Consider the following 21,219-nt stretch of genomic DNA (forward strand, 5'->3'; position numbering starts at 1 on the left):
CATCCTCGGTCTTCCCATCCCTCTCCCTCCCTCCACCTCGCCTACATACACCCTCTTGGTCAGTCTTTCATTTTCCATTCTCTCCACATCTCCAAACCACCTCAGTGTATTTCTCCTAATCTTCTCAACCACATCCACATCCACCCCACAACGTTCTTTCACATCTTCATTCGTCAACCTGTCCCTTCATGTCACTCCACATGCTCCTCTCAAGTAACTCATTTCCACTGCTCTCACTATTGACTTGTTCCCCTCTTGCAAGGTCCATGCCTGGCATGCATACGTTAGGGTAGGGATCACAATACTATCATGCAGTGACTTCTTAACGTCCATGATGATAGTAATGATCATAATGTGATGAGAGTAACGACGATGATGATGATGATGATGAGAGTAATAATAATGATGATGACTATCGACGACGACAGCGAAAATGATGACAGTACCGCTAATAATGATGTTGGCCAATTAAACAAGGGATGTAGTGTTTTGGTTTTTATTTTAAGGAACAACATTTTATTAACAATGTCACACACACAGCCTCCACTGTACCAAGCCACGGTCAGGTCAGGTCAGGTCAGGAACAGAGCCGTGGGTCTTCAAAAGCTTTGCACTTCTTACCAAGAAAAAAAAGAAAAGATGAAAAGGTTTCGATTCTCCTTTAAAAAGTAGTTTTCATTTCGTTAAAATATTATTATTAATTTCTTGTAGATGTTTCAATTATTCATAAGTGTTTAAATTGTTCTTGTGTAATTTTGTGAAAAAGAATGTCTTTTTAGCGTTTAAAATTTTTATCGAGGTTTCCAATGTCCCCCCCCCACCAAAAAATAAAAAGTTTAGATCGTCAAAAAGGGTTATATCCCTTAGAAACGTTCAATTTCTCTTCTAATATAGGTTTCAGTTCTAAAATAAGAGGGTTAAATTCTTCCAATAATTTCAGTTCCCAAAAAGGTACAATTTCTTTTACAGGTTACAATTACCCTAAACAAAATTTTCATTCTTCTAAAGGTTTCAGTTCTCTTGCAATGGTTTAAAATCTTCATATTTTAAAGTTTCAAATTATTTTTAAAATGTTACTCATCTACAAGGTTACAAATTCTTAGTGAGGTTTAGATCCCTCTTACAAAGTTGTAAAACATTCATAATCAGTCTAATATGTTTTGATACGCTTCCAAAATTATGAGCTTCAGTTAACTTTAAATAGGCTTAAATTCTTCTCACCTAGGTTTCTAATTCTCTTCAAAAACTGGACTTGCCAATGGTATGACGGTTTTCGAGGGCCAACTCTTACTGTAGGAGGTGAAAGAGAGAGAGAGAATGGTAAGCTAAAAGAGGGACATGAAGACAGAGACGTGTAGAGGACAGAAATATAGAGACGTGTAAAGGACAGAAATATAGAGACGTGTAAAGGACAGAAATATAGCTAAATATGCTAATGACTGTAAGACTAAGGGAAAATATACAATAAAAACGCACATACATGAAAAAATAGCACGAAATGTGCTAAAAATGTAATGAGATGAAGCAGTGAATATAGCAGCTCCAAAAGATTGATAGAACTAGAAATGAAGGGGGAAAAAATGGGGCAACAGATGAGAAATACCGCGGATATAAAATCAAGACGGTCCCGAGATGCGATAAATCGGAGAACTGCCAATATAAAAGACGATAATGTAGGTAGGAAGACGGAGACGGATGAAACGGTAGAGTAGGGGAAAAGAGAGAAGGATGAAACATAAGTCAATGCATCTGATAAAGATTGCAGAGCTGAAAAATGCTAAAATGCACAAATTAATACCGTACTATTATTATTTGCGAAGAGACCGAATGTAATATATAGTAGAAACCTAGCTGGAAAAACAAAAGAAACACAGTATAAAGTTGGCCCAGAACGCCTCGGTGACGGATTCCCCTGCTTCAAAAATCCTTCCAACACACTGCCTCAAAAAGTCCAAAGTACAAATAACAGAAGAACTAGCTGTATTTGTAGTCTAACCTCTAGAAAATATACTTTATTTGTAATATATATATATTTATATGGGTTAAGCTATTTTGAGAAAACTTCGTGATGAACTAAACATTTATAATTATGCAACGTGGACAAGAGTTTGGAGATTTCGTAAACTTCTGAAGGGAAACTTTTAAATACTTTGCAGCTCTGTATCGGGTGTGTGTGATATAACATTAATTTAGAAACACTTCATCTCAACAAAGACTCCTTAAAAAAAATGTGAAAACAATTGTGATGGGACAATATTTTTTTATTTTTTACGTTTTATATCGTAGTGACGTTCATGCATTTGTTCCAAGTCGACAAAAGTTTGGCTATCTGACCAGAACTTCCAGGGTTGACATGGGAATAACTGCACCATTTTACTAATATATCCTTCAAAATCCCTTTCAAAAAATATTTATATATCTGGCAGCAACAGAGTATCTTTTAATCCACCCTGGCTACTCCTGGGGACAAATTGCTGATGCAGTTATTTTCGGTGTCCCCTTGAAGCTTCTCTAATTTCAGCCCCCTCTCCCAACCCTAGTGACCACAAACAAGCCCCCAAAACTCTTGAAAATGTAAAAAGTCTCAATACTTATGTTTACAAAAAAGGCTTGCTATATGGGAAAGTATATGCATTCACACCTGCTTACAGTAGCTAGTATATCTCGTTGCAAGAATCCCTCCACTGCTTTAAAAAAGTTTTGAACAGATTATATTAATTAACATCAGCAGATTTGAATGCCACTGTAACATGGCAATTAAAATATACATATGTTATAAGGAAGGAATGGCATTCCCAAATTTTAAATGGTATATAACAGTGAAACCTGATATGTCTGATCCACGATAGTTTCGTTAATACGATACATACCTAGTTTCATTAGTAAAGATTCATTTACATAGTTTCATTTATAAACAGATATTTCAGGGTGTATAACAGATAAATATTTGATATAGTAATATAAATGCTGTATCATAAGTCATTATATCAACAATAATGAATTAACAATCTCTCAAAACCTGTCGTGTGACTGTGTTCACTTTTCTGGCTGACCACTCATTCCTGAAACCAGTCATCTGTTCTTGAATCCCGCCTTCTAATCTTTCATCCCGCCATCCATTCTTGAATGCAACCATGAATTTCTCAGTTTACCTATTCTTGAATTTGTTGAGTCCTACCATCCATTCCTGATTCGTCATCTGATCTTTTGCTCTGCAATCTGACTTCATTTTTCAGTTCAACTAACAGTTGAACAGACTATGCAGTTGCAGTAGAACTGTTTGTGTTTCATTACAACTACTTGATTCCATCCCTCTTTTCCAACCCAATCCAATATGTAAAGCCAGATCTAACCATCCGGTATTCAAGATGCCACTCTTGAATCCAGTTCTCTGTTGAATTTGATCTTGTGGTTTAATCTGATCATCTGTTTAAATCCAGAAACTCATTTAAAATGAACAGCCCTTTTTCAAATCCAATTATCTGCCCTTCTATCTGACTAGCCATGTTTTAATTCAGGTTTCTAGTCGTGAATCCAACCATCTGCTTTTCAAAAAAAGGCCATCCATTTTTCAATCTGACCACCTACTATTGTATTCATTCATTCGCTATTGAACCTAAGCATCTGTTACTCATATACCAATATTCCGGTTCGATCATCCGATTTTGTATCGTCCTGTCTGTTCTTGAATCCAGCCATTCTATTATCCAATCAACCATCCGTTCTTCAGTCTATGTGTTTCTGTCCGATCAGCTGTGTTTCTGTCCTTGTTTCTGCGCGGCCAACCTTCCACATGTCCATTCACTCGTACCTCAAATTCATCGGAGCTACTTTGTGTTTTGTACCCAACTTTACACTTTCGATAGTAACTACTTTTCCATTATCTTCATCCACTTTTTCTGTTCAGTCTTTCGTTTTCCCGTTGTTGAGTTCAAACTTTCATTTTTCTCCTCTTTTCAGTTTTCCAGATTTTTTTTTTCTTTTTTTAATCAGATCGTCCATTCATTTCTTTATCAAATCTTCCATTGTTATATTCCTTCTTCCTGCTTTCTATCATACTCTCGAAATATCAGCTCAATAGTCCACTTTTCTATCCAATCTTGTTTTTCTACAATCTTCCTGTCTATCAAACTTCCTACCCAATTTTTCCTTTCTCTAACTTTCCCCTTTGTATACTTTTCTTACTTTCACTAAAAGAGAGAGAGGGGGCGAGTGAGACTCACGCTGGATACGGAAAAAATAAAAGTACATACGTAAAATAAACAATTAAAATATTGAAATAGGACGGCAACTTCTCCAATGCGAACCAACCAATGGGAGGAGACCAAAGTGCCGCTCTCATTATAAAAAATGTTGAAAGTATTTTCTCTCCTCCTTCGAAGTTTCTTTCCTCCTTCGAAGTTTCTTTAAAAACTTTCTCCTTTCCTTAAAAACCACCTCTTTTTTATAGGTCAGAACACAATTATTATCATCTCTCACTCTCTTGAAAACTATCGCGAGTAGTAATACTAACCAACTCGTGCTCCAGTAATTTTTTCCCATGCTTTTATTTATTTTTTTTTTTTTTTACATATTGACTCATCCTCAATACATTATCTCTCACTTGGATAAATTTCATGATTTTAAACGTCAATTTGCAACAGCTATGTTCTGTTTACCTAACTTTGTGATCTTTCATTTTCCTCCACTTATTTCACGTTCTCTTTCCACTCAAGCCAACTCAGATTAATTTTTTTTTTTTAAATCCTCCATTCAAATAAATCTAAAAAGAAAGTTTCCATTCCATATGCACACACAGCCAGCTTGAGAAAAAAAAAACACCACAACAAGTTTTTAGAACCTTCACCCGATGCAGGACAAAAAATCCCCCATGCAAAAAGGCACTCACAGACTTGGGCGAAGATCTTCCACAATGATTCAGTCAGACACATATATTAACAGACTTGTCACTACGGGTATAATGAAGGTTATGACCAATGTATATTGGAGTTTCTTACAAAAAAAAAAAAGAAAAATGGTCAATAAAAGAAACATAGACAACTAGGCTTCGTTGGTGTCAAGGAGCTGAAATCAAGAGTTTGATAGGCAAAATTTTTAAAAAACTCTTGATTTCTCCCACCGTCTCTACTCTGCCAGTCAACAAGGATTAGAGTGATAAATAAGTCATAAATAATTACTAATAAATAATGATTATGAGATATCCAAGCAGCTGTTAGCGCCGACACTAAAATTTCAAAAAAGAGATCTACTTATTCCAATTTTTTATTATACAAAAACCGCCTTGGGAGGACGTGTGGAGTAAAAGCATGTTGGTGTATCCTTTGTAACTGTGCCGTGGTGGGACATATATGTAATCGGGACATAACATTACAGAACTGGGCCATCTCTAGCGTAAATCTACACTGAAAAACGTGGGAAAAATACAACAGGACTTCGGCTATTCACTACACCCCATCGTTTAGGACTTGCTAGTCTGCTTATACACTTTTTTTAGTACTCTCTGGTCGCTTCGATTTCAAATCTATAAATGTCTCTTTTTTTTCTCTCTCTCTCTCTTTCCGGTTGCTTTAATTCCAAATCTGTAAACAGTCTCATCTTTTACATATCTCATTCCATGCTTAATTTTTGCACATACTTTAAAGTTAAACTAGCAGAGTGATAACTGATGGCGAGATGAAAGTGAATTTCTTTAAGCTTTTCATTTTGCTTGAATTTTAAGTCAACAAAACGTCTCTCCTTAACAACTAAATCTTCAATGCTGTTTTATTCATTTCTACCAAAATTACAAACGTACAACGATAAAAGACGGATATGTGGAAGAAACTGGGCTTGTGATGGCTATTTACCATATGTCAAGGCAAGACATTTTGGCCTGCTTGCATGTCAAAAGTGTAGGAACATTTTTAACAACTCTTCAGGTCCCCGTACTTTATATGTTATAGCTGACGTTTTGAAAAAGATATTTAACAAATAAATAAATGGAAGAAATACACAAATACTACTTCTTTGAACTCTAGCAAGTTTTAGTTCAGTTTTCTACCAAGGCTTAGAAAAGTAGGGGTAAATTCGCTCTAAAAATTAAAGGAAATTATCTCCGGCAGTTTATCCACATCAAGCCCTTACCAAGGCTTTTCAAATTCTTTCACCTCTGGACATGTGTAAACAGTCTCAAAAACTGAATTATTATGTGAATTACTGTGAATGTAAGTATGCAGACTGGTTACAGGTAGATATTTAGAGGAAAATGGGTTTATATACATGAAAACTTGTGCCAAAATGAGAAAATATGATAAAGTTTGACGGTCATTCAGAACACTCATAAATATATATTGTACTTGTCCTCTAAATAACCGAAGTCCTATCGCATACCACTGTGTTTACTGTTATGCTCTAGTCAAATACTTCGGAATTTAACCACCAATGTCAAAAAAAAAGTTAAAAAAAAAAAAAAAAAAAAAGCCGACTAAGCTATTATACACTATTATGCCGTTTTCTATTAAATGAGAAAATAGTGGGGCTAGTCAAATAGGGGTGACTAAAGTGTACGGACTACCATATATTCCTTAGATATTTATAATTGACGGAGTGATCTGGGAAGACTGGATTTGTGCGAATGTTGGGCAGAGTTGAAGAGTGTGTGTGTGTGTGTGTGTGTGTGTGTGTGTGTGTGTGTGTGTGTGTAAAAATGCTTGTTTGTGTGAGGTGTGTGTATTGTTTCTGAGATTGTGTGTATGTGTGTGTGTGTGTGTGTGTGTGCGCATTAGGTCCCCCCAGGCATGGTGTGTGTGGCGGCTGCTGCGTGATAATACCAGTGTGGTGGTGTGGTAGTGTGGTGGTGTGGTGGTGTAATGTAGTGTAGTGAGGTCTCCTGTACTGTACCTGTATTGTACACTGTGGCCTCTACACCCAGAAGTCAATATGACCTCTGGTATACACGTGAGGCATCGGTACACTACACAGTAACACAAAATCTCGATGAACCAGTACTGTACTAGAAATGTACACATTAGTATGAAATCTGTACTGAATTTGAGAAATATAATGGTAGGTGGGTACAAAATCTAGTGGCTATTATGCAGACGACTGTGGCGAGTAGACCACGTGACGTCATGGTAGCAAAACATTCTCTGTACAGTGAGTGGCCCCGTGGCCAGGGATGAGGCACAGCCAGAACACTCCACGAGGGACAAAGAGCTGAGATAGAGAGTGCAGCCTCCACACCGCAGCCTGCCGGCGGGGGTGGGGGGGTCAGCCGCCCCCACACCCCTCCCCACCCCTCCCACCCCTCCCGCCACTCCGCTCCGCTCCTCCGCTACAAAAAGGGACGGCTCACACTTGGGCCCGCGTTCTCGCTGGTCAAGGATGCTTTCCACCACCTCTGCCAGGCCAGTTTTAGTCCGCATGTGGCACGTAAATATTCTGCAGTATGTTATTTATGCAATTTATGTCGGTATGAAAAGTATATAAATAGCATAAAACAGAATACAGTGGTGATGAGATGTAATATTCAAGGTAAATCACAGCGACAAAGGTGGTAGAAAGCGTCCCAAGCCGCCGAGAACACTGGCCATGGGCGGCAGGACGTGGCACGAACCATAACAAAATAGAGATTCTGACAGCACACGTGAGCAGGCTGAGGAAGGCACGGGCTGCAGCCGGCATGCAGGGGCGCCCAGGCTGCTGCTGCTGCTGCTTTGGCACTCCCTGAGGGCGGGGCTGCGCGGGCGCGGGCGGGGGCGCGAGCGGCCGGGACCGCGGCGCCGCACACTGCTACGACAACAGCTTGAAGAACATGAGTGCCAGCGACAAGTTAAGGAAGAGGATGAGCATCACCAGCCGCTGCCGGGAGAACCAGTCCTGCAACATATCAACAACACATCAGCAACACCACTTGTCTTCATCTTGCACTCACCTAATCTTTATCTTATACAATACAGTATATACTACAGTCATACAGAAAACTACAATTGTCATACAGAAAACTACTAGTCAAACAGAAAACTATCTTCATTAGACTAGTATCATGCGTGTCTAACACCAAACCTTATATACCCTGACTAAACCCGCTTAACCTAATCAAGCCACGTCTACCCTTATCAAAAGAACATTAGGACAGTTATTGGAAGGTGATGTAGAAAAACAGTAAGCCAGCGGCAAAATCTGATTCCAGATTGGTTTCATTAATGACGAACCTCTGGCAAAACCATCCAGAAATAAAGTTTGTCCCTAATTCGCATTTCCCTACATCACCTTCACACCACAATACACTCAGCTCATGCACTTCACCTTCAGAACACAGAGAGTCCTTCAACATAACCTCAACAAAAGATGTCTGGAAGCACCCTGCTGAACTGACTGATTTCTTGCAGTCAACTGGATTCATGTCCAGACAGGCCTGGGTCACATTAACAACAACCCTCCTATATCTTACCCTAACTGAGCCATACCTAACCTAACCAAGGGCAAGGTATAACAAATGATCATATTTTCCTTGGCACGCAAGATTCCGTACTGCCTCATACTTGGCAATTTGTTTTCCATCTTATCTTTACTTGTGTACGTTTTGTATATCTGTACAATATCGACACAGCCGGCAGTAGTAATGTGCAAGAGAATTCTTTAGGTGTGATGTGTAAATTCAATAACCGAGGAAGAGACGTTATGAAACCTCCAGTGTGGCTAAACTCTTCACTTTAATTTCGCTAATGCTACCATTTCTCCATGATGAATGCGGAGATATAACAATGGACTTGAACAAAATATGATGCTAATCACGAAGAAGTGCAAAGATGTAATGCCATTGCATTTGTCTTTTTCTGCCACTGCTACGTGATGCGAACTGAAAAAGGACGATAATCTAGGCCAGGTAAAGATGACAAAACTACAGAAATCTGGCGCCTACCTGTACGGCTGGACTGGTGAGGTAGAGGAGCGGGTTGGCACGGTACAGCTCCCTCTCCTCCGCCTGCCGCCGCACCTGATGTCGCTGCGCCGAGCTCAGCACCGCCGCCTCCTCCCGCGGCATCAAGTTCGTCGGCAGCTGCTGCGCCTCTGGTAGAGACTTCTTCCTCTTGAGTGCCGCCGCAGGGGGAGCAGCCTGAAACAACGATGGGCCAAGTTATTGTATGTTAGGTTAGGATGCGTTAAGAACAAGGTGAGGTTAGATAAAGTCAGCCTGGATTAGGTTGTGTTTGGTTAGGTTGGGCTATGTTTTGCTTGACTGGCTTAGATTAGGTTGTTTGGATTAAATATGGTAAACTGGGGTTAAGTTGTCAGGCTGGATAAGATTACAGTAGTTTAGGTTAACTTAGGGTTGGTTTGGTTTTAGGTTAGGTGAGGTGAGGTTAAGGAAAGTGATGGTAGGCTGGATTAGGTTGGGGGAGGTGAGGTGAGGTGAGGCAAGTAAATAGGGTAAGGCAATGTAGAATAGGGTGTGGTAAGCTAAATTGGTTGGGTTGAGTATTAAATTTAAAATCATGAATCATTTATCAAATAATGTGAAAAGCAGAGGAGGAGTAACGTTATTTGTACGATTCTGAAAAGACTGTTCATTAATGTACAGTAATGACACAGTAAACGTTACATTACAAGAGTCCGAGAGTGGAGGAGGGAAGAGGAGTGGTTGAACGTGCATGTGAGCCTCTTGACCATGTGAGCTCTGTGACTCACCTTGACCTGTGCCTGGCGCCTGACGATGGGGTTGATGTAGAGTGACTCCGTGCGCTTAACTGTGCCCTGGCCAGGTGTAGGGGGACAGGAGGGGATGGCCTGGCCGCACGCCCGCTGCCGCAGGAGCGCCTCAGCCTCCTGTTGTGTGGCGGGGATGGTGTAGGGCGTGCTGAATCCACCCCCCACCGATCCATTGCCAGTGAGGGGTGGGGCATCGCTGCCAATGATGGAGCCGGGGCGGGAGGACAGGCGGGAGACTGGAGCGGGGGCTGCAGCCTCCTCCTCGTACACCCCGGAGTCTGGGGTCCAGTCCTGCGCTGGGGATCGCTGTGTGGATGGTGCACGGGACCGTGGGTTGATCAGCTCTGACGGCACCGGGACTGGCGTCTGGCCTCGTGATGCAAACCGGTCCATTGAACGGTCTCTGGAGGAGGCACGGGAGGCCGGCCGGTTGTAATGGTCAAACCGGTCGTTCATGGTGCCTGTGGTGAAGCCATACTCCTGGGGTTGTCTGGGACCGGCACCGCGGGTGGTGGCACGGGCTGGCGTGCGGCCACGCTCCAAGGCATTGCCCATCATTGCCTCCTTTGACTCTGTCGCCTGCATCGCTCCATTGACACCCTGGGCCTGTGCAGGGTTGACGGAGGTGCGGCGGGATGTTCCCATCTCCTCTGGTGCCACATCTACCGCCCCGTAGTTGGTGTAGGCCTGGTTGTCCACACGGGGACCTGTGTCCACCTCTGGTGCCGCATCACCCCGCCCCATGTAGTCATCTGCCCCACCTCGCACGTACATGGACTGTGTGCGCGCCACCGCTGTGTCATCTCGAGGCCGTGCAGGAGGCAGCTTGCTGAGGTCAGCCTGCAGACCACGTGCTGCCTGCTGCGCCTTCAGTAGCTCCACACCTACACCAAAACACATCACATTATTCACGGCAACACAACACAATTACATATACACTACCTTACCCTCCATATCTATAACTATGCTGGTCACTTCTATCCACATCTATCACCTATTCCTCTTCTGTCCCATCAGAAGCGAAGGGGCCCGTGGCTAGGCTATTCAGTCCCCAAATTTAAGATGAGTGTGACCAGCCGTTCTCGCAACTGTGTGGCATTATGTGTGCAATAAACCCCAAACACTCCTTGGATGTAAACCCCACCAGACTGGTATGCCTTAACCCACTAGACCAACAGGTGCCATTTGGTTATATGGTTATCATCCAGTGAAGTAAATGATTTCCTAGAATACATCAAATGAGTGAATGGTGGACCTCCCCCCACAACCACAAAAAGTCACTTCTCTAGCAACAAAAAGGGCTGATTATCAGCCCTAAAACTGAGTTGCACTTCAGAACCGTCAAAACGGTTTGAACGTGTATAGTAGACCTACCTACCCTTGTGAAGCGTGTGAAAGCTGGCCAGTACAATACATACATACTCACTGCATCGCCACACCAGTATTTTGAAATGGATTTAAAATTTCTCTCGTACACGATGGGGCTACAGCCTTCATTATAGCTCTTCCCCTCACCCCATGCATGCTATTTATTGCACCTAACTTGATCGAATGTAGCCAAACCTAACCCGACCCAACCAAGCCTGTCCTACCTAGTACTGCCTTGTCCTAACCTACCCGAACCTGCCCTGCCCTGCCCTGCCTTAATGTACTCTATCCATCCCTGCCCTGCCCTGCTTTCATGTACTCTACCCAACCCAGCCCTACTCTACTCTACTGTACTCCACCCTACCATGCCCATACCTGGCTGGTGGAAGTCCGGCGCAAACTGCTTGGCAAAGATCCTGGCTACGTCTGAGTCGTCCCTGGCGTGCACTGCTGAGATGTCTGCCTGCTCTGCCTTGCCTCGCGCTGTGGCCGTCCTGGAGGGGCAAAGGGGGTGGTGAGAGGCGCAGAAGACGATGAGAAAGGCAGAGAAGAGGGTGAGAGGGGCACAGAAGAGGGCGAGAGAGGCACAGAAGAGGGTGAGAGGGACACAGAAGAGGGCGAGAGAGGCACAGAAGACGGTGAAAGAGGCACAGAGGAGTGTGAAAGAGGCACAGATGAGGGTGAAAGAGGCGTGTAAAGGGGTCAAGAAAGGCAGCGGCAGGGAAGGGGTTGAGAGGTAGGGAGGCAGATGGGGAGGGGGAGAGGGAGTGGGTGGGGTGTGAGATGCAAAGGTGGGCAAGTGAATGTGGCAAAGAAGGGGTTACAAGTGGGAGATGGCGAGGCAGAGAGGTAAGTCGAGGAAATGTGAGACAGGACGTGCATTGACTTGGCAGAAAAGGAATTATAGTGTGAGAGGTCGGAGGGGCGTGTGAAAATCAGGGAAAGGAATGAAAAGCCTTGTGAAATGCATAATTCTATAGTACAATCACCCTGCCCTCCATCTGTACCCCATCTAATATCATTCCTTTCCAATTACTCCTTTTTCTCTTTCCTTCACCCTCTTTCCCCTACACTTGCTGTCCTTTAAATCTTCCTCTCCTCCAAATCTCATACCCTTTATCTCTCCAACTTCTTCCCTCTTCTAAATCCACATAAAAATTTCATAATTCTGCATGGTAATCTTAGTCACTTTTTTTTTTTTCTTTCTCTTCGCTTCCCTACCCCTCCATTTCTTCAGTCACTTCTTTCCATCTTTTCTGTTCCTTTTTCCCATCTTCCCTTCTTCCATCTTCGCCTCCTTTCACCCCTCACCTAGAGATGGGGATGTCCTCTTTTTACATGTCAAAAAGTCACCCTCTGAGTTATCTCCCATGGTGCTCTCTCTCTCTCACACACACACACACACACACACACACACACACACACACACACACACACACACACACACACACACACACACACACACACACACACACACACACACACACACACACACACACACACACACACACACACACACACACACACACACACACACACACAACACACACACAACACACACAACACACACAACACACACACACACACACATTCTCTTTTTCTGTACCGCTACACAGATGTTAAGGTCACTTTTTCACAGTACAGAATTCTGACCTATACACATGCATACTACCTTCTCTCCTTCCCTCCCTTCCCCCCCTCCTGTCCCTCACCTAGAAATGGCAATGTCCTCCTTCTGCATGGCAATCTTGGCTGCCCTCTGCGCCGCCGCCACCGCCGCCTCGATGCGCTCCCTGAACTTGGCCGAGCGGATGAGGAACACGTGCTTCTTCTTGTTGGAGGTGATCAGCACGTTGTTCTTGTACTTGCCTTCCTCTTTCGTCCCGTCCTGCAACACGGAATGAAGGTTAGATTGACTTGATTGGGATTTCCACGACTACAGCTGGCCTGTTTTCATCTGACGGGGCTGGTCCACTCCAACAGCTTAATACTAAGTCATGGTTGCATTAACTTCGGTGACCCTTCGCTATGAGGGAAGAATGAGTCTCCCTGGTTACCACTCTGATCGATCCTTCCAGTCTGACTACACTTGGCCATCAACTGCATTGAAAGGGGTATGGGGTCTTTGTCATGTGATCAGCACGTTCTTCCTCTTTCATTTCCTCCTGCAACACGGAGTAATGGTTAGAGTAGCACATTAACGTAGACAGACAGACATTACTACGTTCCGTTAAGCAGTAGGTTACCCGCTTCTCGTCTCAATGGGCTGTCGACTCGTCCACTTCCCCTGAGGCAGTGAAATATGGCACTAGAGAATGTGTGGAAAATAATCATACGTGCTGATCCACTGTTTATAGCTTGTTTCGTCGCCACACTTCAGAGCCGATGTGTAGGGAGTCATATTATTACTAACAAACCCACACCCTTCCACCGCCCACCCTAACAGCAGTGACTCCATTGCCGTAATAATTGTTGCTGTACCTCACTTCCTTGCACCTGAGCCTGTCAATCCGCCGGACACCCATGAATTCCACTTAAACCTCACATGACACCTTAAAGCACTTCTAATACCACTTGTACCTCACACGCACCCTAAAATACCTTAAATCCTAAACTACGCACTAATACCAGAATGCACCTAAAAAATACCCGTCCTCACCTTCGTCACACCATAGCCATGCTTCTTGTTATTATACCACACTTCCTCCCACTTGTCATTTTAAAACCACCTAAAAATGCCTTAAATCTTAAACCACACACTAAATCCGGAAAATACCAAAAAATACCACTCCCTCACCTTAAAAGTAGTGACGCCATAGCCATACTTCTTGTTATTATACCACTCTCCCTCGTATTTAAGCCCATCCGTCCTCTCCGACACGCCAAACCCGGTGCGCTTGTCGTTCTTCCACTCGCCCATGTAGTTCTCCACCACCGAGGCGTCCAGCTGCTCGTCCTGGGGGGAGGGGAAAGGGGGCTGGGATTAGGGGGATGCGTGAAGGGGATGTTCTTGCTTGTGGTACGGGCTGGGTTGGTCTGGTGGCTATTTTGTGTCGTATTTTACCCTCGTCATTACTTACCACGCTCATTTATCCTATTTTCCACAAGATACGGTTTTGGTTTTCTTGCACATGTACACATGAGAGGGGTGTAAGCTGGGAGCAGGACAGTGAAATGGCTGGGGACAGGGCGACATAGGCGATTTGTTTGTGGCCACCCCTTACGGGATTATGGGGTCTGGCAATAGATAGATATTTATTATTATTATTATTATTACCGGTATCACTTTTACTGCTTAGCAGAAGCAGCACCACTAACACCAGGATTCGTAGTTAGCAGCCATTATTATTATTATTACATTGTAGTAGTGCGACAGGGTAAGATGGATAAGCCAAAGACCAGTTTGGTACCACAGCAATTTCGGCTTTATTAGTAATGTGTGCCTTTGGATAGTGCTTTGTTGAGAGAGAGAGAGGGAGAGAGAAAATCAGGATGGGTTTAGTAGCAGTGACATCTTACGGGACTTGAACGAACAAACTCACCACAAAATTAAAAACGATCTTCAGTCTTCACATCCCATTCCACTGTCCCTTCATGTCATGCAGATACAAGGTTCATGTTTTTTTGTTTTTTTTATATTTGAATTTTTAGAGGGGCGGAGTCAAGAAATGCGGAGGGAGAGAGGTTCTCACACACACACACACACCCACCACAAGTGTTACCCGCACACATGTGTGACCTAAAATGCTCTCTCTTCTAAATTAGAGGGATGAGAACTAGCATGTGCGTCTCTAACAATGCATCAGATACCGCTCTATTGTTGCCCTGTTAGAAAATGGGGTGTTAGGTAAAGAAGACGAGCTTCAAAATTGTTAAGGGTATACTCAAACATACCTCCATCACCTAGAAAGCGTCTTGGGGATGGGAGAAGTATGTTAAAATCTCCTTAATATATTAGTCATACTCACACTATATTAGATTCTAGGGGTATACTCATATCACATACCCCTCTGCTAGTAAGTATATCCCAAGGTATACGAAGCAACTAATTCTTTTCCCTCAGTGATATACTTTCCAGCATACCATACATATCCGTTAAAGGTGTAGGGGTATACTCATATCCGTTAAAGGTGTAGGGGTACACTCAGATATAATAACATACCTCAAATTAGTAAAGTATATCACGGGTATATCAAAATCTTCATGAAGGGACAAGTATACTAAAATCATCAAAAGGGCATACCATACCGCAAGCTTTAACGAATTTGAGGGCATACTCCACTAAACCTAACCTAACATACCACTCGATGGGAATATATCAACATACAAATACCAGATTTAAGCACATCACATTCCATGCATTAAAATGAATCTACAGGTATACTCAAACACATTATAATAACATACCTCCGCCACCAAGCAAGTATATTCACAACTATACATAAGAACAACGACATTACAATATACTACAACATGGTAGATATATCCACTACGCATTTTCTATGTGAAATTTTAGAAGGTATGACCGTATGCTCGAGAGGGTAGAAAGCTGCATAACACCTCTTCTTTACCGAATTATTCCGCATATTACACATTGATACTCTCCCTAGTGTAATATTTGCCTTTTTTCAAATCTAGGTAAAGTGCAACTAATATTCTCGTCGGTTAAGGAAGCTCCCTAACACTTTTTCCTTTGTGACTTATTCTGCTTATTATACCTTGCTGTCCTCCGTGTTAAATAATTCTAATATCGTCATACTCTGCACAACATACAAGAGGATATTAACCAGCTATGTCCCAAAATAAATCGTGAAAGAAATGAGGTCACGGAGAGGTGATAAACTGCTTCCTAAACACTCAAGAACGCACCCTATAAACTAAAACTAGACAGACACCTGCAAACACTGGGACAAAGAAACAAACACAAACATCTAAAACACCAACAACTCCCTATGACACGCCAGAAAAAAAAAAAAAAAAAAAGCTAAAACAAACAATAATTGCCGTAACTTAAAACACAGCAAAATCACAGCCTATCTCGTGCCAGACACACAAGTTATAGCTCAAGATAAACACAGACAAAAGCTACACATAATGAATAACCCGTCTCGAAACAGGCATTAAAAGAAAAAAAAATGCAAATCGAGACGACAGAGAAAAGCGGAAAAAAAAAAAAAAAAAAGCAGACATCAAAACTCATAACTCGAACTAACGTAAAGAACCTACACAAATTCAAACGGCCTATATATTCAAAGCAGACAGAAGCATCAGAAAGTAGAATGTGCATCCAGTTCAGCAGACACGCAAACATAAACACATATGAAGACGCTATGAAGCAAAAAGCGAAGCCAGCTTGATGTGTGTGCGCGTGAGAAAGAGGGAGAGAAAGTAACCGACTTGCTATTTTCCCTTCTCCTTTAATCAAATGTTAAAAACTAAGTAGCTTTTCCAACTTCCGTGTTTTCCTGTTCTTAGATCCTACCTACTAATTTTAAGGAAAAAATGGTTTCGAGTGGTGGTGATAAAGCGAGATTTATTCTTTAACTACTTATCACTGCTGTCATCAAAATCTTAGAAAATAACGAATAACAATAACTAAATTAATCAATGGTTAAGCTAACTTGAAACTCCTGCTTTTGCAATAATTTTCCAGCAGACTTTATAACTGTACTGATATTAGTATCAAACAAAACTAGCGTTATAATCCTAAATCGATACTGTTCTTCAATATGTCTTCTCAGGATCTTGAAAACGGCTGAATTTAAACTTATATGATCCTTGCCACTAAAGTGACGAAAGAAGTTACCCTGATTTAACTTTGTAACTCATTATTCCACTACATGTTTTAGTCCCTATTGTGTTACTGTGTTGCTTGTGTGGGTAATTACATTATCTATCTGTGTGTCGATCCCTAACCCTCCAAGCTTCCAAGAAAAGCCTATCTACTCCAACTTGCAGCTGTCAAGATCTGTTCTGCCAAGCTAGCCTAATGCTCGTGTTGTGGCGGCCATTGTTGTTGTTGTTGCGGAAGCGTCGTTGGTGGCGGGAGCTAGAGCGGAGACATCTACATCAGCAGCGTCAGCGACTACTACACGTACCAACCCTACCTCGATGATGAAGGAGGCGTTGGAGCCCTCGTCCGGAACGTCGCCTACTGTATACGCTGACTGTCCAGAGTCCGTCGACATCCACGAAACTGAGGACCCAGTTGAGCGGATGGACCCCGATGTGCGCCCCGTTTGGATGTCGCCCGTGCTGCGTTGCCGCCTCATCTTCAGTCCCTGCCGATCCACTTCACGTTACTTCCCGCCATTCTTGTGCCCTACCTAATACTTCCCTGGTATCAAGATAGTCTAACACCTGTTGCTACACGTACTATTGTCAAGCTTACACACCAGGAATCAGTCTGCCAATGCTCATAATCGCAGCAAAGCACCTGCCTTTTCAGTTGCCAAAGCGTAGACCTTGCTTACTCTTTACACCAGTGATTGTCGACCTGAACCCATTATTGACCAGGATTGCTGCACATGGGATTCTGCTGTATGGGTAGTTAGTATACCACCCTCCGCCGGTCAGCTCATATCGTGCAGCTCACAGGCACAAAAACACCGGAGCTTCCTCCTAGATTTGGAAATGCCCAACTCTGCATGTTCTTGATGACCCCTGGGCACAAATAGGTTAATGGACCTTGCACAGTCGACTGTGACTGTTTTAATTAATTCGCAGATTACCTTCAGCCTAATTAAATCTTGATCATGTCATCTGTTTCATCTGCTAAAATAAACACAGGCTATGAATATAAATCCTACCTAACTTTCATCAGCAAACATCAGCTTTATTTCCTCACTAGCTAAAGGACACGAGGAATGAAGGACTTCTGCTCCTCGCTAACTCTGGGGATAAAAAATTAACACATTCAGCTTTCTACCCAGTTACAGCTAACACCATCATAGTTATAACACTGCAGTTCGCCGTAACCTTAAAAGCTAAGCCGTATACTAAGCTAAATATTCACAAAAGCTATATATTACAACTCTATTTCACCTGCTGGAGAGAGACGCCTTCACGTGGTGGCACCGACTTGACTGGGCGGTGGATCTGCCTGGTTATATAAACATCCCTCAATTCACTCCCCCTCCCACCAAAACAGGGATGGTCAACTGCACAAGACGGGTAACTTCGTCCTGCAGTCCACTGGGTCCACATTCTGCTAAGCCTGGGACTGGAACTACACTACCAGTATTTCCCATTTATACAGGACTTGCATGGACGTCAATTTTAAACACTCTGTCAATATGTTAAGCGCAAATCTGAACACACTGGCTGAGGCAAATGACTACTTATCTCCATATTTTCTTCAATACCTGGACGTCGTTCATAATTCATCGTTTGCTATGGTCTGGCCGCCTTCCCTCGCTTCAAACACCACAGTACCCAAGGAATAAGCAATCCCTGTATTCACCTTTAACCTCTTTGGTACCTGGACGTCTCGTAAGTTTAATTTCTGCTACTGTCTTCACTGGGATGGTTGTCTTGTAAGAATGTCAAAATTCTTGTTTGTAAAGGTGCAGACTTGTTCAGAGCACTAGTAACTGCCTTGGATGAACTTGAGAAACTAAGAATAAGATTATTATAATTATTGTTACTGTTATTATTACTGTTGTTAATGTTGCTACTGTGTTTTTATTCCTGTTTTTGTTGTTGCTGTTTATTATTACTATTATTATTGTTGTTGGTTATTATTACTGCTACCGCTATTATTACTAACATTATTATTATTGTTGCTGTTATTATTATTATTATTATTATTATTATGGAGATGACTAATAACAGAGATCAAATAGTATCCACAGTTTAAATGGTAGGGGCTATCTTCAGGTACATATACATAATTACCTGTCCTTTCAAGAGCTAATCACTTCAGTACAAGGACGTATTACCTGTATGGTTTTATTTTTATTCCTGTTACGACATCCATTTCAGGTAACTCAGGAGGCGTCTGGTGGTGAAGAAGTAAAAAATAAAAACATTAAAAAGCATTAAATAACAAATGTGCGTGAGTGAGTGTGTGTGTGTGTAAGTGTGCGTGTACTATTGCTGCTGCTGGCTTGTGTGCGTGCGTCTGCGTGTGCCCCAGAAAACTAAGTGTGAGTTTATGTGCATGTGAGAGTGCATAAACGGTGCATGTGCGTGAGACTGCGTGTGCACAAAAGGGGTTCATGTAGAGGCGTGTGCGTGTACGTGCATGTACTGACCTTAAACACACTCTTGATATTGGAAGGCCGCTCCACCAGGCTGCCCCGCCTTCTCGGAATTTCATCACTCCTCGCACGCAGCACGAACCCACCCCGCCCGTCGTCCACCTGCGATGACGTGGGAGTTTCGGATAAGTAGAAGCGCAGCCATTGTTACGTGCCTGCCTCTCTCTCTCTCTCTCTCTCTCTCTCTCTCTCTCTCTCTCTCTCTCTCTCTCTCTCAACTTTTCAGACTTTGCTGTCTCGTGCACTCATCTGTCCCATCCATCCACCTTCTTGTCTTCTTCTACCTTCCACTTCCTTGGGCCAATTTACCCTCCACTTCCTTAAGCCAACCTACCCTACACTTCCTTGAGTCAATCCACCCTCCACTTCCATGAGTCAGTCTACCCTAAACTTCCCTGAGTCAGTCTACCTCCCACTTCCTTGAGTCAGTCTACCCTCCACTTCCTTGAGTCAGCCTACCCTACACTGCCTTGAGTCAGCCTACCCTACACTGCCTTGAGTCAGCCTACCCTACACTGCCTTGAGTCAGCCTACCCTACACTTCCTTGAGTCAGTCTACCCTCCACTTCCTTGAGTCGGTCTACCCCATACTTCCTTGAGTCAATCTACCCTCCACTTCCTTAAGCCAACCTTCCCTACACTTCCTTGAGTCAATCCACCCTCCACTTCCTTGAGTCAATCTATCCTACACTTCCTCCTATACACCTTCACCTCATTTTTCTATCACTATATCGAGGTGTTACACAAGCCTTTCTTTCGCCTCTCGAGTGATAGACGCTGGAATGAGGTGGACAGAGGCGCACATTACCACCAAACATCTCATTCAAACATTTATGAAGTGATGAGAGTGGCACGTGAGACGACTGGACTTTAGGAGCTGAATTAAGTACTAAAACTTTTGTACGGACTCTACTACTGAACTAAAACTATTGCGCGAACTTTAGGTGATTGTACCAAGACTTTTGCACCAGATCACGTCTTCTATTTACCAGCATATAATGGCATGTAGTTTGTACCTAAACTTGTAATGCACTTTATCTTCATATATACAGTATACTATTATGATAAGTTCAACGTACCTTTCTAGTATACATGTAGCGTTCTGGCGAGGGCTTCCTGGGCGACACACACTCAAACATCCACATTTTGCCCACGTTCTTATGCAACTGAGAAGGGTTGGGGTGGGATAGCTCTCTCTCTCTCTCTCTCTCTCTCTCTCTCTCTCTCTCTCTCTCTCTCTCTCTCTCTCTCACTCACTCTTATTAATATATATCTCATCTCTGTCTCTCCATTCTATCTATTTATCTATCAATCAATCTATCAGTCTATCAATCATTCACTCAACCTATCTATCCGTCCACCTATCCATCCCTCACCTTCCTGTCCCTGTCGGCCAGCGGATCTCCTGCCCCGTCGGATCGCAGGGAGGTGGTGGAGCCTCGGCTGTTGAGCGCCGCCCGGGGTCGACTCACCGACGCCTGGCTGAACTGCGCCGACGTCCGAACGCCGTACCCGTGCCGTAGCCCGCGCAGCCACTGGCCCTTGTACGTGCCTGGTGGAGGAGAGGACGAAGGAGGGATTAGGGATCGTGAAAAATGAAGAAAGGTGAAAAAAATGGTGGAAAATGGTTAAAAAGGAGGATGGGTGTAGATCAGGGCTATACAGTTACTATGGACATAGACCCAATTATCAAACTCACATTAACAAAAGGGCCATACATCATTTTACCTGCATTTTTTCTCCTCTATCTAAACACTTTTACATAAAAAGAAGCGAAAAATTCATATATTGCGTTTAAATTTTCCGCTACATACATACACAAAAAGAAAAACGCAAAAGCTTCTGTTTTATTCTTGTTTATTTGTTCATATTCAATCCTCTGAGTCGGTAAAAGGACCAA

At 42.9% G+C, this 21,219-nt stretch overlaps 1 protein-coding gene across 4 annotated transcripts in view; it reads right to left on the reverse strand.

Annotated features, from left to right (window-relative positions):
- Window positions 1-482: 482 nt before the first annotated feature.
- Window positions 483-21,219, reverse strand: part of jp (junctophilin) — a 78,976-nt gene continuing 58,239 nt past the window's right edge. Inside the window, exons 3-12 of one of the 4 annotated variants that reach the window (XM_080265360.1) lie at window positions 20,696-20,871; window positions 19,314-19,421; window positions 17,166-17,339; window positions 13,856-14,014; window positions 12,771-12,946; window positions 11,434-11,552; window positions 9,670-10,574; window positions 8,903-9,097; window positions 7,595-7,857; window positions 483-1,290 (exon numbers count right to left, since the gene is read on the reverse strand). In XM_080265360.1, the coding sequence (XP_080121486.1) occupies window positions 7,771-7,857; window positions 8,903-9,097; window positions 9,670-10,574; window positions 11,434-11,552; window positions 12,771-12,946; window positions 13,856-14,014; window positions 17,166-17,339; window positions 19,314-19,421; window positions 20,696-20,871 (2,099 nt within the window). In that variant the 3' untranslated portion in view covers window positions 483-1,290; window positions 7,595-7,770. The remainder of the gene's footprint in view (window positions 1,291-7,594; window positions 7,858-8,902; window positions 9,098-9,669; window positions 10,575-11,433; window positions 11,553-12,770; window positions 12,947-13,855; window positions 14,015-17,165; window positions 17,340-19,313; window positions 19,422-20,695; window positions 20,872-21,219) is intronic. The other 3 variants (XM_080265362.1, XM_080265361.1, XM_080265363.1) reach the window with 3 other exon arrangements.

The sequence above is a fragment of the Coenobita brevimanus genome, chromosome 14, assembly GCF_032717465.1.
Source record: "Coenobita brevimanus isolate Jiangsu-jjx chromosome 14, ASM3271746v2, whole genome shotgun sequence".
NCBI lineage: Eukaryota > Metazoa > Arthropoda > Malacostraca > Decapoda > Coenobitidae > Coenobita > Coenobita brevimanus.